The sequence below is a fragment of the Palaemon carinicauda genome, chromosome 15 (assembly GCF_036898095.1).
Source record: "Palaemon carinicauda isolate YSFRI2023 chromosome 15, ASM3689809v2, whole genome shotgun sequence".
NCBI classification, from domain to species: domain Eukaryota; kingdom Metazoa; phylum Arthropoda; class Malacostraca; order Decapoda; family Palaemonidae; genus Palaemon; species Palaemon carinicauda.
The window spans coordinates 46,532,012-46,545,899 of NC_090739.1; the positions used below are offsets into that span (position 1 = coordinate 46,532,012).

At 46.1% G+C, this 13,888-nt stretch overlaps 1 protein-coding gene and 1 pseudogene across 1 annotated transcript in view; both read left to right on the plus strand.

Annotated features, from left to right (window-relative positions):
* The window catches only part of MED17 (mediator complex subunit 17), a 162,954-nt gene that overhangs the window by 70,692 nt on the left and 78,374 nt on the right, over positions 1-13,888 (plus strand). Inside the window, exon 5 of the mRNA XM_068388378.1 lies at positions 12,631-12,811. Within this exon, the coding sequence (XP_068244479.1) occupies positions 12,631-12,811 (181 nt within the window). The remainder of the gene's footprint in view (positions 1-12,630; positions 12,812-13,888) is intronic.
* Positions 2,573-2,691, plus strand: LOC137654860 (5S ribosomal RNA; annotated as a pseudogene).

The following is a 13,888-nucleotide window of genomic DNA, read 5'->3' on the forward strand; positions in this document are numbered from 1 at the left end:
ACGCCGTACGTTTGTCTCAATTAGTTTATGAATCTAATTGAAGTTGTTTTTTTCAGCTTGTAGAACGATTCCTTTCGGGGTTTTCGTTCTTTCTTTAGTGTTCATTCATTTTTAAATTACATATTACATAGTTTCATAGTTATAATTGTTATAATTCTGTTTTGGTTACAGCTCTCCTTCCGTGAGTGTAAGTGGTTGTGAGGGCACGTGCCTGTCGTGTAATTCTTGTTTCCTTTCCCTCGGGATTCCTCTTCGGAGCCTTCCCGGGGGAATGAATGTGTACTAATGATTTTTGTTTTATTTTTTTACAGTTACCGATCTAGTTCGTTTCTGTAATATGGCATCGGTGTGAGCTGTCTTGTTGAGGCCTGGGGATTCGGCTGTTGCTGCCTCCCCCCTTGTATTTTCGTCAGGGGCGTGTCTCCTTCTACTGGAAGTACTCCCGTGACGACGGACAGCTCTCCAGTTCATTTTAGAACTCTAAGGAGGCTTGCCTCCTTGGGCTGGTAACTTTCCTTCCGAGGGAAGTTTTTCCTGTCCAGGCTTGAGTTTTTCCCCTTTTGGGGGGTTCTTCTCTTGCCTTTTTTTCGTGCGACTATGCTGTTGGTGCTGAGCGGTCACACCTGCAGTTTCGCTCAAGGGGCTGGGCAACTGCAGGAGCCCCTCTTCGGAGGATTGCTCCTTTTAGGTCACTGGCTGACCAGTCTCTTCTACGAAGTGTTTCTCTTTCGTTCGCGAGAGAGTACACTCATAGAGACTCCTCTTCGGAGGATTCTTCTGCTGCTGTTGCTGTTGGCCTCCCTCGCCGTAAGGCCCACCGTCCGCCTCGTCGTAAGGGCCTCTCATCTCCCTATAAGGGTGCTAAGAGGCGCCTTTTTGAATCTCCGATTGCAGCCTACAACTCCTTTTTCTTGATCTTCCGCCTTGGTGCAGATGGACAGCAGTCTGATCTCGTTTTCCGACGGGCAACGGTCTTCCCGACGGACAACGGTCTTCCAACGGACATCAGTCTCCCGGCGGACAGGCTACGGTCTTCCGATGGACATCTGTCTCCCGACGGACAACGTTCCCTTCGGGGCAAGGGTTGCCTCCCACGGGGGTTCTTCCCTTGCGTGTCAGGGTTCCCCTGCGCGCCCTTCTGCTGTGTTCTCTCCTGCTCCTGCTCAGTATTAGCGCTCAGGCGCTCTCCTGCTCATCAGCGCTTCCTGATCGCTAGCGCTCTCCTTACGCCAGCGCTCTCCTGTTCGTCAGCGCTCTCATGATGATCATCCCTGCTGTTCCTGTTGGTTCCTGTTACGCGCCCTGTGCGCCCACGTTCGCCCTCGCGATCTAGAACTTCGGTTCAGGTCTGGGTCAAGGACTCTTCTTCTATGCGCAGGCTTCCACGCGTTGCCTTCTGCTCGTCAGCGATCATCAGCTCGCCAACGATCATCAGCTCGCCAGCGATCATCAAGCTCGATGTTGTACCATCTGGACGCGCTGACTGAGGGCTTCCCTCGGGTGTCTCATCTGTGGAGGTCGACGACCTCAGACACCCTTCCATCCTTGAGAAGAGTTTGTTTGTGCCCAAGGACAGAGACTTAGACAGCGGCTGTGCGGAGGAAATCGACTTCCGTTTTCACTCCTCCAAGGCGCTTTCTTCCAGACTCTGCAGGGCTCCAGCGCCCTTTTCTTTCAACCACGTCGGCCTAAGTTATCGGCTACGACAACTGGGACAAGGTGTCCAATTGCAGTTTCCTCCTGTCAGGAACAGATGGTACGGGAGGCTCCCCCGGGGGGGCATAGTCCTAAAAGGAGCGGCAGAGTTCACGAACTCTAGGATTGCAGGTTTCTCGCTGGGAGGATGCTTAAGGTTACTCATCCGGATGACAGCTTCCCGATGCCCATTTCCGCACAATCTCTGTGATCAGCCAAGGATATCGCGCCTGCCGTCTCTGTCAGCGAATTCAGTGTCTCTGAACCTCTATGCCATAGCGTCGGCAAGAGTTGCCCGGTTGGGCAGAATGATCCATACCTTAGGCGAAGGTCCTCCATAGGATCATCGACGGCTTCACCCTCGGCCTCTTCAGTCGATCCTTTCTTGTAAGGAAGGATCTGAGAGGGGAGTTCCTTAGTCGACCTCTCAGCCCTGATCAAGTTTGTCGAACAAACTTCGGCCAGCGTAGAACAGCAGAATCGATCAGACTGGTAACGAGGCGACAGGACTCCTTAAACCCTGGATCGGAAGGACGGGTACTTTCAGTTTCCATTCCATCCATCTTCCAGGGAGCTCGTCGAATTCAGCCTAGACTGAAAGTATTCATGGTTATGATGCAGTGTGGCTATCCTGCCGTGGCATAGCAGGTTTTTTTCCCCAGAGAACTCTCCCTGCTTTCCTCATGGCCGCTCAGGTGCAGGCTTCCGCCTCCTCTGCTTTTTGGAGGGCTGGTCAACTCCGGTAGGCTCGGGTTCGACCTTCTTCAGCGCCGGGACAAGCTTCCGGATGCTTACCATGAGTGTGGGTTCATGGTATTTTGCTTGGAGCCTTCTCTTCTTCTGCCTCAACATCTGGAGTATCTGGCCATGATATTGAGTCAACGGCCTTACCACGTTGGAAACCCCGCTTCTCGTCCGTCCAGCGAGGTTAAGCAACGTCGGTTCTGGTCGGTACTTGGATGGGTGACCACCTGGGGACGCCAGATTCTGTTGCCACATCTCCGAGCCTTCCTTTCAGTTGACTGTGGCAAGACTGAGGAGAGTCACAGTACCTGTTCTCAGTCAAGCAGAGCTTTCAGCCCTACCTTGGAACGTTTCCTAGTTCTCCTTTCCTCATTGACCCGTCTATAGTCCGAACGGTCGCCTCAGGATAAGTTCCATGTGGGGCGGTCCAAGTTCCGGTGGTTTCAGACAACGGTTAACCGGACTTCCTGGCCCCTATGGGACCAGCGGAACTATTAGACCTGCAATGGGTGTTGACCTATGGAACCTCTTGATGGTAGTGGATATTCTCTCCTTTCCCCACATTCTTGATGCTGTTCTCGGACTCGTCAAAGGAAAGGGGGGGTCATGTTCCGGTCCAGGCCTATGGTCAAGACCTGAAGGATACCTCCTCATCATTCAGGCAGGCTTAGGGGCCGTAGTTTGGCCCCTCTACAGATCCTACAGCTCCTGCCGAGTTGCCCCGTGCGCGTCGACTTCATGATTCTGGCGTGTTCTAACCAGCAGGGGACGCATTTTCACACCTTCACATCTTGCAGTAGAGATACCGGGATGATTGAGATTCTCTCAATACCACCATCAGCTCTCTCATTCCAGGCAGAGGAATGTTCTCTCCGACTATCCGAGCAGAGCCTCGTAGAGAGAGTGTACCTGGGGGTCTTTGACCTTGAGTAACCAGCAAGTCCTGGTCTGGGGGACCTGATCGCGACAGCTTGGAACCTCAAGCTTCCGCTGTTCTTCCCCCCAGTCTCAGACCCCGAGACTCTGGCAAGATGCATTCCGGTGATGGTGGGACAACTTCGACGCCTGTGTCTTCCCTCCTTTTTGTCTGTGGACAATGGGTCTCAACAAGACCAGGTTGTCTTTCAACCTTTCAATGGGAGATATACCTCTTCCCTTGAGGCCTCTTCTCCAGCAATAACGGTCTTATTGCCTTTCGGCGGGAGGAAACTCCTTTCCGCTCTCGGCAATGAAGCCTGTCGCTCAGCCTTTCCCTGACCTTCAGGCTTAAAGGAATAACTTTTTCCTGCCCGCTGGATCTTTCCTCGCTCATGCGAAGCTACGATCGTCCCTGCCCTAGTCGGAGGAAGACCTCCAACTTGGAGCATGGCTCGGACTTTTAGTCCTTTAAGAGATCTTCTCAAGACCCTTTACGACTGGCCTCGGATTGTATTCCGCCTTGGGTCTCCTGCTCACTCTGGCCACGGCCAGTGTGTAAGCAATCTTCTTGGTCTCGTACGACTCCGCCCTTTCTAAGGAAGAGAGGAAGGCAACATTCAGGTTCGCTCCTGAATTGTTGGCTAGACTCAGAATCTGGGGGTCCTGGCCCTTCGGTCCAATTCCTTCAAGATTTCGAGTCTCCATTCTGTATCTGATGTCCCAAGACCTTCTCTTTCTTGCCAGTAAAGGAATCGAGAGGTTAGCTTTGGGAACAGCTGCAGTTTGTCCTCAGTTGCAGCCGATTTGGGAGCACAAGGAGGACACGGGGGAGAGTCACCAGTATACTTCTTCAGCCCGGACTCAAGGACATTCATCTCGACCTGTCTCCAGACCCTCCCCCGTCACGTCGCCCTACAGCACGATGTTAGATACATCGCAACGTCCCTCGCCTTCGAGTAATACTACTCTGTGACGCAGGTGCTACAAGCTGGAGTCTGGAAGCGTCTAATGACCTTCGCAGCCCGCTTCCTGCAGGGCGTGACCCACAGGAGTCTCGATACTTTTTCTATCGCTCTGTGGTGGCTACACAACAGCTGGTCTAGCCTCAGGCTCCTTTTTGGACAGGTAGCAGAAGGTTGAGGGCATTGTTATCAGGTTTTAGTCTGCATGAACGAAAGAAGTAGGTCTGGCCCTTATTTCTTTCTTCATCATCCCCTCTACGGGGAAGCAGCATCCTGGTCTCTGCATAGCTGACCTCGAACCTCTGCAGGTAAACTATGCTTCCTTGTGTTCCGAGTATTGAGTCAATACTGTCGCGTCCCCCATACCCTGACGAGGTGGTATTGGGAACGTCCTAACCCAGAGTTCCTTCTGGAACTCCAGGTCAACTGCCTAGGACGGGTCACACTTCTTCCTTCACACACAAGCTTATGTAGGCCACACGGTTCCTTGCGGAGCAAGGAACTTGTGAGATGCAGGGACTCCTTTTCTCGAATGCGACTCACTCGGATTCTAAGTCCCCGGGTAAAGCCAAAGCCAGTATGGCTGGGGACTTTCCACCCTACCTAATGGGTAAGTCACCCAATGTAAATAGCGTGGTTTGTATTTCGGTTACGGAACAAATGACAAATTTGAAGATAATTTGTATTTTTCCTAACCATACAAACCTTAGCTATTTACACATATTTGCCCGCCAGCCCTGTCCCCCAAGACAAGTCCTACCTCTAAGTGAAAGTGAGCATTCATCTGTGTGTGAGGGGGGGGAGGGGTAGCTAGCTACCACTCCCCTACCCCCCCGTTAACTAGCGCGGGGGTAATACACCCTCGTTAAATTCTAATGGCTCGCCATTTCAGCTGTGCTAAAAGGTAATGCCAATGTAAATAGCTAAGGTTTGTATGGTTAGGAAAAATACAAATTATCTTCAAATTTGTCATTTTTTTTCATTCAATATAGTAATGCATCTAGAGAATCAATGAGTCTTACAAGCATCAGACAACAATACTTTAAAATGCTGCGCAAGTTGTATAGTTTCTTCAGTTTAAAAGTAGATTTGGGAGTAAGAAGACTTGTGCTAACCACCTCAAGTGTCAGATTTTTTGTATGGTTTTATATTTATTTTAGTGGTTTAAGATGTCTTCTCCAGATTTGATAGCAATTGCTGCACTGTTGAACATGATTATTTTAGCGGTTATTATGATCCATATTCTCTTTGTCTTGTGGTGGGGACAATTATTTTAATTCAGAGAATCTTGTGAGGATTGCCTTTCTTCTTTTTTTTCTCTGAGAAGTAGGTTTCCTAATCTTATTAAGGTTCAAGGGTAAAAGAAGCTTACTTTTATTTTAGGAGATATTCAGAGAATGCCAGGCTATTGGTTTATAGCATCATGAGTTTAGTTTTGAAAGCATAGTTGTTCCGTAACTGGAATACAAAGCTACGCTATTTATCAGGGCTTTTAATTTCGGCGAAGCTGAAAGGACAAACCATTAAAATTTTTCAAGTGTTAGCTTCCCATCCAGCTAGTTAGGGGGGGTGGGGGTGTTAGTTAGCTACTCCCTTCACTCACACACCTGTGACTGGGCTCACTTTGCTTTTGGCTCGGTTGGTGACTGGTTGTTGTCGCTCTTCATCCTCGCATTTTTGGACTGCCATTTAATTCTGTTCTATCCTGTTCGTAATACTAGGCAGGCAGTTAATTCTAATAGCCAGGCCTTCTCCATCACGAGGCTCAATACTACGCAGTACTCTAGAAGTTTTATTCCAGCTGTTACCAAGTTGTGGAATGATCTTCCTAATCGGGTGGTTGAATCAGTAGAACTTCAAAAGTTCAAAGTTGGAGCAAATGCTTTTTTGTTGACCAGGCGGACATGAGTCTTTTTATAGTTTATTTATGACATATTTGTTTTTGATGTTGTTAATAGTTTATATATGACATGTCTGGTTTGACATTGTTACTTATTTTAGAATGATTTATTTATTTCCTTATTTCCTTTCCTCACTGGGCTATTTTTCCCTGTTGGAGCCCCTGGGCTTATAGCATCTTGCTTTTCCAACTAGGGTTGTAGCTTGGATAGTAATAATAATAATAATAATAATAATATGCTTTTTCTTTTTAGTATTTGCGTGTGTGTTGACTTCTGCTTGTGGCCATGCGTACCTGCCCTGGTGCTGATGGCTGCACCTGCAGTACCTTTATGTCTGCTGAGGATATGGATCCTCACATCCTTTGTCCTATCTGCAGAGGTCAACAGTTTGACGACCTGAATAAGTGTATTGAGTGTCGGGAGTGGTCTACCTCCCAGTAGGAAAGGTTTGGGTGACGGCGTAAGAAGTCTAAGCGGGACTCTTCTTCAAAGGTTACTTTAAAGCAGAAGAAGCCCAAGGTTTCTTCTTCCACTTCCCGACCTTCCTCTGAAGCTCCTGTTTGTTTGGCCTCCTCTGGGGGACCGACGAGCAGTAGCGCAGGCCGCTTAATTCCTGGACAACCTCGATCCTCGAGAGACGGTGTTGCTTTCCCTAGCGAAGTGGCACTTCCTCTCCTCCTGGGGGGCTCCATGTCACTTTCTCCTCTCAGGTTTGGCCATCCTTGGAGTTACTAGGTCCGCCCTCCAAGGAGGCCCTGCTGCAGCTGCTGCACTGGGGTGCTGGTCTGCAGCGTTCGTCAACTTCCAAGGTTGATCCTATGTCTCTCGTTGGCATTGTTTTGTCGGAAGACTCGTCTGCTGCCCTGTTTGCTGACGTTCCTGGTTCTTCTGCTTCTTCCATCGTTGCCAAAGACTGTGCTTCCCCCCTTGCCGATCATCTTTCGGGGGGGAGCAAAGTCCTAGGCATGTGTCTCCTGTGAGTGTTTCTCCATCCCGAGGGAGTTCACTCATAAAGACTCCTCTTCGGAGGAATGCTGGTGCTGCTGACATTCCGCTTGCTGATCCACTAGCCCCCATGGGGCGTTGTCGTGGTCAGTACCAGAAATAAGGTCGTAGTCCCCGTCCTGCTCGCCCTTTTTTCTTTAAAGGTGCTCCTTCTCCTACGGCGAAGAGACGCCTTTTTGGATCGTCAGCCTCGTTCACACAGCCCTCGGAGGAGGAGGAGCCTTTTCATCAATGTCTCCTGGTTTCCGAGCTTTCTCGTCGACATCTCCTGGTTCTCGAGTTTCGCCTGCCTCCGGACCTTCTTCTGTCGACTCTGCTGTTCGAACTCCGGTTGATGACTCCCCACAGAAGGATCGCTCGCGATCCCCTCGAAAGGATGTTTGTACTAGCTACTCATCAACTTTCATTTAGCCGACCAGCAACTAACTGACCTCCTGCTCGTCTGTTTCTTGTTTACTCTAATGGTGCCAGACATCCTACCGCTCGTCAATTGCCTGGTCGTCAATCACCTACTTGTCAATCGCCTGTCTGTACATCGGCTGCTTATCATGATGACCTTGCTTATCTATCATCTACCGACATCGCCTTCCAACACGTTGGTCCTCTAACCCTCACCACTGTTCTCCGAAGCAACGCCTTGTGTCAGAATTGCGTTCGCGTCATCGTGTAACTTCTTCCCACTGCCCAACCTCTCGTAAAACGCTTACAAAGGTAGCTACAGTAAGCGCTCGTCAAGGTTCGCCACGTCTGCCTTTACCTAAATGTCAGCGTTCGCCGTGTCAGTGCTCTCCTGTAGGTCGACAGTCGGTGCTGCACCAGCGTTCAACGTGTCAGCCATCGCCACGTCATCAGTGCTCGCCCGCAGGTCGACAGTCGGTGCTGCATCAGCGTTCAACGTGTCAGCCATCACCACCTCATCAGTGTTCGCCTAGGAGTCGGCCCTCACCCACCCATCAATGCTCGTCAGCGTTCGCCCACTATCTGACGCTCTCCACCGTGTCACCGCTCTCCATTGAGGCAACGCTCGCCAACGCGTGGCCAGTCACCAACGCGGAGGCTTTCAACAATGCTTCAGCAACCTAAGGTTGCTCAACATCCACAACTGAAGGCGAGAGATAGCAGTCATCATCATCCATCGGCTTCTAAGAGGTTACAGCAGACCCCCAAGATTCAGGTAGATGATCACGAAGGGAAGGAGCAGGAGCAGACAGGTAAAGTCATTGCCCTCCAGGTCATCAGTCCTCTCGCCAAGGAAGGGTAGAGTTCACATTTACAGGTCACCGTCACCTCATTCCTCTCCACTTAAATGCATTACAGAGTAACTGCCGTGGAAGGAGAGAAAGAGCATTTCAGGGGAGTTCAAGATCCCGAAGTTACTGGCCCCCAAGGCGGACCCATGTAAATCTTCAGTGCCGGATAGGACTCGTCAAAGGGAACCTTCAGCTTCCTTCCTTTTAGTGGACCTCTCAGACAGCACCAGTGTCAGCAGACAGCCCTGGTTTGGAGCCAACATTGGGGCAGTTGTGGAGGCTATCGGACCTGTCCTTTCAGCTCGCACCTCAGAAGCCTCTGAGGACCTTCAGCAATCCTCGGCCCCGACAGATGCACGGCAAAAAACCTTGAAAAGAAAAGGAGGAGTTCCTGGGATTGATATGTTGTCATCAAGGCCAAAGCCGACTCCACTTAGGTTATCGAGGGCAAGGTCGAACCTTTCCGGTTCTCATTCCCCCAGCTCTCTTGGCTTTTCGTCACCTCTGCCAAGGGAGTCACGTGAGAAGCCTGTTCTAGTCTCCTCCCTACCACCCTTTGGAGGAGCATGTTCCCTGTGACAGTAGTGTCACTTCCCCAGAGGTTTCCAGGAAGTCCAGACCATCCAGGCCTTCCATCCAGGAAACCTATCTTCCTCCTTGTAGGGAATCTAAAGACTCCAAGACAGTGCCCAAGTTGTCCTCGAGGACCTCCGGACCCGCAGAGTGGGTCAGAACAGTCAACCATCCTAGAGATGACAGCGACCCACCCCAAGACGAGTTCTTGGCAGTGGATGATGGGGACTTAGCTGCCAGCCCAGCTTCAGAAGGTGAACAGAAGGAATCAGAACACAATTTCTGGCATGTTCTGACTTTGATGAGAGCCCATAACGGGTAGCCAGACCCAGAAATGGCTCCTCAGGAGGGCAAAGACACCGTCTTAGATCGTGTCTTCTGTACTCAGAAGCCCACTAAGTCCAGCGCAGCTCTGCCTTAGTCTCAGGGGCTGAAGTGTGCTTTTGCCACTTTCCCCCTCGAAGCGAAAACGCTATTCTGGGTGAAGATTGCTATGTGTCTAGGAGAAATTTTAAGGATATTCGCGCCAGGAGTTAGAATTCTGGAGACCTAAAGTGTGCTTTTGTTACTTTCCCCCTCTAAGCGAAAATGCTATTCTGGGTGAAGATTGCTATGTGTCTAGGTGAAATTTTAAGGATATTCACGCCAGGAGTTAGAATTCTGGAGACCTAAAGGTAAATTCTCTGGGAATATCACTGTAGTCAAATATCCCTTAGGAAGCTACTTATAGGAACCTTCCATCAGGACGACATGGCTATCTCACCCAAAAATAAATTTTTCGCTTCGCTCAAAATCCGTTTAACAGTCAGGCCTTCTCCATCATGAGGCTCAATACTACACAGTACTCTAGAAGTTTTATTCCAGCCGTGACCAAGTTGTGGAATAATATTCCTATTTGGGTAGTTGAATCAGTAGAACTTCAAAATTTGAAAGTTGCAGCAAATCTTTTAATGTTAGACAGGCTGACATATGTCCCTCTATAGTTTGTATATGGAATATCTATTTTAATGTTATTAATGTTTTTTGAAATATTTTATTTTGATTGTTCATTACTTCTCGTAGTTTATTTCCTTATTTCCCTTCCTCACTGGGCTATTTTTCCCTTTTGGATCCCTTGGGCTTATAGCATCTTGCTTTTCCAACTAGGGTTGTAGCTTAGCTAGTAATGATAATAATGATGATGATTAATAATTAATAATAATAATAATAATAATAATAATACCCTGGTAGCCATAATTGACTAGTGTCAGTTCTGTGCTTCAGCCCTCTGAGATTAATGCATGAGTCCAGGGCTGTGTCATGGCCCACCCTGGATTGTGGCTATGGTCCCTGGCTACCCCATTAGCAGGTGACACTGGCCCAGGCTCCCCTTGGGCCAATGCACAGGGCTAGGGCTGTGCCAATGCACAGGGCTAGAGCTGTGACACTGTCACTTCCCCCTACTTAATCTCCCTAAGGTCATAGATCGGGTTCCTGGTTATACCATTAGCCAGATGGGATAGGAGTTTCTGGACCCATTCATATTTTGTCTCCCGGTTGATGAATGAGCATTAACATTCTCAATCTTCCATTTTGCATAGATATTACACTCCTGCTCCTTCCTTATCCAGCACTATTTTGGTAGAATGAGTAGAGAGGATGGCATCATTCGAGGCTCTCATTGCGCGTTTGCGTGCAGTGGAAGACCAAGAGTTAAGGATGGAGGGATCTTCTTGGACCGTCTCTCTGCCCTGTCCAGCAGTGGGAAGAGTAAGAGTACTCCTTCCATCTCCTTTGTTCACTGACAGGAGTCAATTCCCCAGGTGTTGTTTGCCTTCCCCAGTTTTCTTCAGTTCCCAATTTGGTTGTCAATTCTGTTCTTTGGACAGAATTGTATTTTTGGGGGGTTGGGAATGAATTGCCAGCGCGACCTGTTGTACCATTTTCCTTGGCTGGCCAAAAAGGTGCTCAGGATTCGTCTGCCTCTTAAGACACTGGACCTTGGATTGGTGCCTATGGAGGCAGGCAATCCCGAGTCAGAGTGTATCTGCATACATTCATGAATGCAACAGTCTGAGGGAGGCTATCTTGAATCTGTCTTTGGGAGGGATCAACTGGAGTGGATACAAGGGATGCTGCACATGCACACAGAGGACAGGTTTTGTCTGTAATTCTTTAATGCTTAGTGGCTAAGCATTTACTGTTCATATTTATGTGGTGCTTGTACTGGCCTCTACTGCACCATAGCCTGATATTGACAGTAGTGAACTTATTAGTGATTAGGTATGTCATAGTGTGTTTTAGAGTGTTTTGAATAATTAGCAATCATCATATCATGTTATGCAATAAGGAGTATCTTTTGTGGTTATCTTATATGCAGTTTGGTATGATTAAAGGAACCTTTTATAAAGTTTAAAGATTTTACTATGAAGTTAATATATGAAAATACACATAAATTTATATGCAAATGCAGCAGCTTCATTCATAATCAAAACCAAGGAGCCAAATATGCTTATTTAATAGATTAACAACAAAAACATAGGTATGGAAACTGGAGTTATCAAAATTATACTGTACAGTATATACCTAGCTTATAGGGACTAAAAGGTTTTTTGTAATTTGCTGGCCGGATGTATGTCTGTACTAATGTTTATAGCACATATTGTTTATTTTCCTATCAAATATTTTAAGAATCCCTATATAAAATCCTTATATGTTGCTTCAAGTATGAGAAAAGTAATTATCATATGGAATTCAAGGGCCTCAAATCTTAAAGATTCATTGTACTTGATGTCTTATAGATTTATAGTATTGAACAGTATATTTATGTTACAATTCAATTCTTATCATGCAATGTGTTGAATTTTAGTAGGATGAGTATAGTATTAAAAGTGAAATTATTCATCTCCATAAAATGGTAATTCTTGGAGTAAAAATAATGAAATTTTTTATAGATAATGAATGCTATACAATCAGAAAACAAGATCTAACAAATTATTTTATTACACTTATTGAATTGAAATTTATGAAAAGAAAAGGGGTGTAAAAATAATTAAACCTTTACTTCATAGGGAGACCACTTACTGTTTACCTTGGCTGGTACATTGTTGGTATTACTAAAGATTGTTCAAGTCTAGGCCACATGAAAATTTACTGCCAAAAATTCTATTCAAAGGCTGTATGTACTAAATATTAGACTGGTTCTATTTTTCAGTTAGATGAGTATCGAAGCTCAAGTATTGAGCATATACACCTTGATGATGAATAGCATAAATTAATATATTTGTAATTTTTGTGATAACATTGAAAGCCATGCCTTAACAGTCATTTGTTTCAATATTACAAATAGATTGCCTATTGCTTTGATTGATCTATTTGAAGTGTTTAAATTCACAGCTTTGATTGGCACAACTGTGATTTAGTGCACTAATAAAATCAAAATTGTGTGATTTTACATATCCATCAATTATTGCTACTTTAATTTTTATTATTTATTTAACAAATAGTTTCTTAGCGATGCCTAATGTAAAAGGCATTAGTAAGGTATTTGGTTTGGAACTGTAAATGGTAAAATTTAAGAGTGTTTTTATTTTTTATTTCCAGACGGGTATTTTTGAAGTATCTAAAGCTGATGAAGGAGCAGGTCCAAGCAATGCACTGACACCTGGTGGAACTTCACCAATGTCTCCTGTAGCCAGTAGAGGAACACCAGCTTCATCGTTGAGAGTCACAGTACCTGCAGAACTTGAAGGCTCTGCTTTTATTTTTGTATGCATAAAAAAAGGTTAGTTAATTAGAGATGTAAGGTATGAAATTTAAAAAACTTTTTAGAGGGTTTTATTTTAAAAAAAAATATAGCAAAATCAGGAACTTGAAAAATAAATATCTGCAAAGTAAAACCTCAACATTCAAAGCCTATTTTATGCTCATTTCTTTGAACCTCTCCTGATGATCATATTGCTTTGTTCTGAAGCTTGACTTACATGGACGCTACACTTAAAAACTAAGGAAAATTCCCGTTTTCTTCCCTTCAAGAGGCCATGTGGTGCCTCTTCTCTACTTACGCAAATCCTGTGACTAATGGTAACCGACAGTGTGAGTAGTTGCACCTGTCATCTTCTGTCTCTTTTTGGTGTTGATTCAATTATGTCAACATTTGCTGCTCTGCTCCAGATTCAAAATATGTTAATTGTAGTTATTTGTCATGACATCCTAATGTGTAGATTATTCAAGGGTATTAAATTTGGCTGATCATAATCCTCATTCTTGTGTGTCAGTCGAGGACAGTATTGTTATTTAGATAATCCTTGTGAAGAAAGCAAAAACCTTTTAGTTCCCGTATGGAAAAGTATGTTCAAAGGGTTAATGAACAGATTGAGGGTTCCTAATGTAAAAGGAAACTAGCCTTCAGTTTAGGAAAAATCCAGAGAAGCATATCATTAGAGTAGATGATATTGGGAATGCCACTCAAGCCATTAAATAGGTTCAGCCATTAATGGGTCTTCAGCCTTTAATGTGCCCTAGGGTTTTGAAAGTGATGTGCTTCATAACATCATGACTGCTTTAACTTCATTTATACATCAAAATTAAGATTCTAGTCTAACCTGGTCTGTTTCAAACCCTATCCTAAATCCTTAACTTTTAACTCATAGTTCTGGTACACCAGTTAGTAGGGTGCACAATGCAGAACTGAGCCGAGACTCTCTCCAAGAGTCTCGCACTTTGTTTTCTTTTGAATCTTCCACTGCGGAACCCTATCTTATCCATGATCCAATCAGCAAAAGGTCTAACACAGGCTTTGTTCCATTGGATTATGGGATAGAAGACTTGAGTTGGTAGCCTGGATCCTAATATTCCTTCA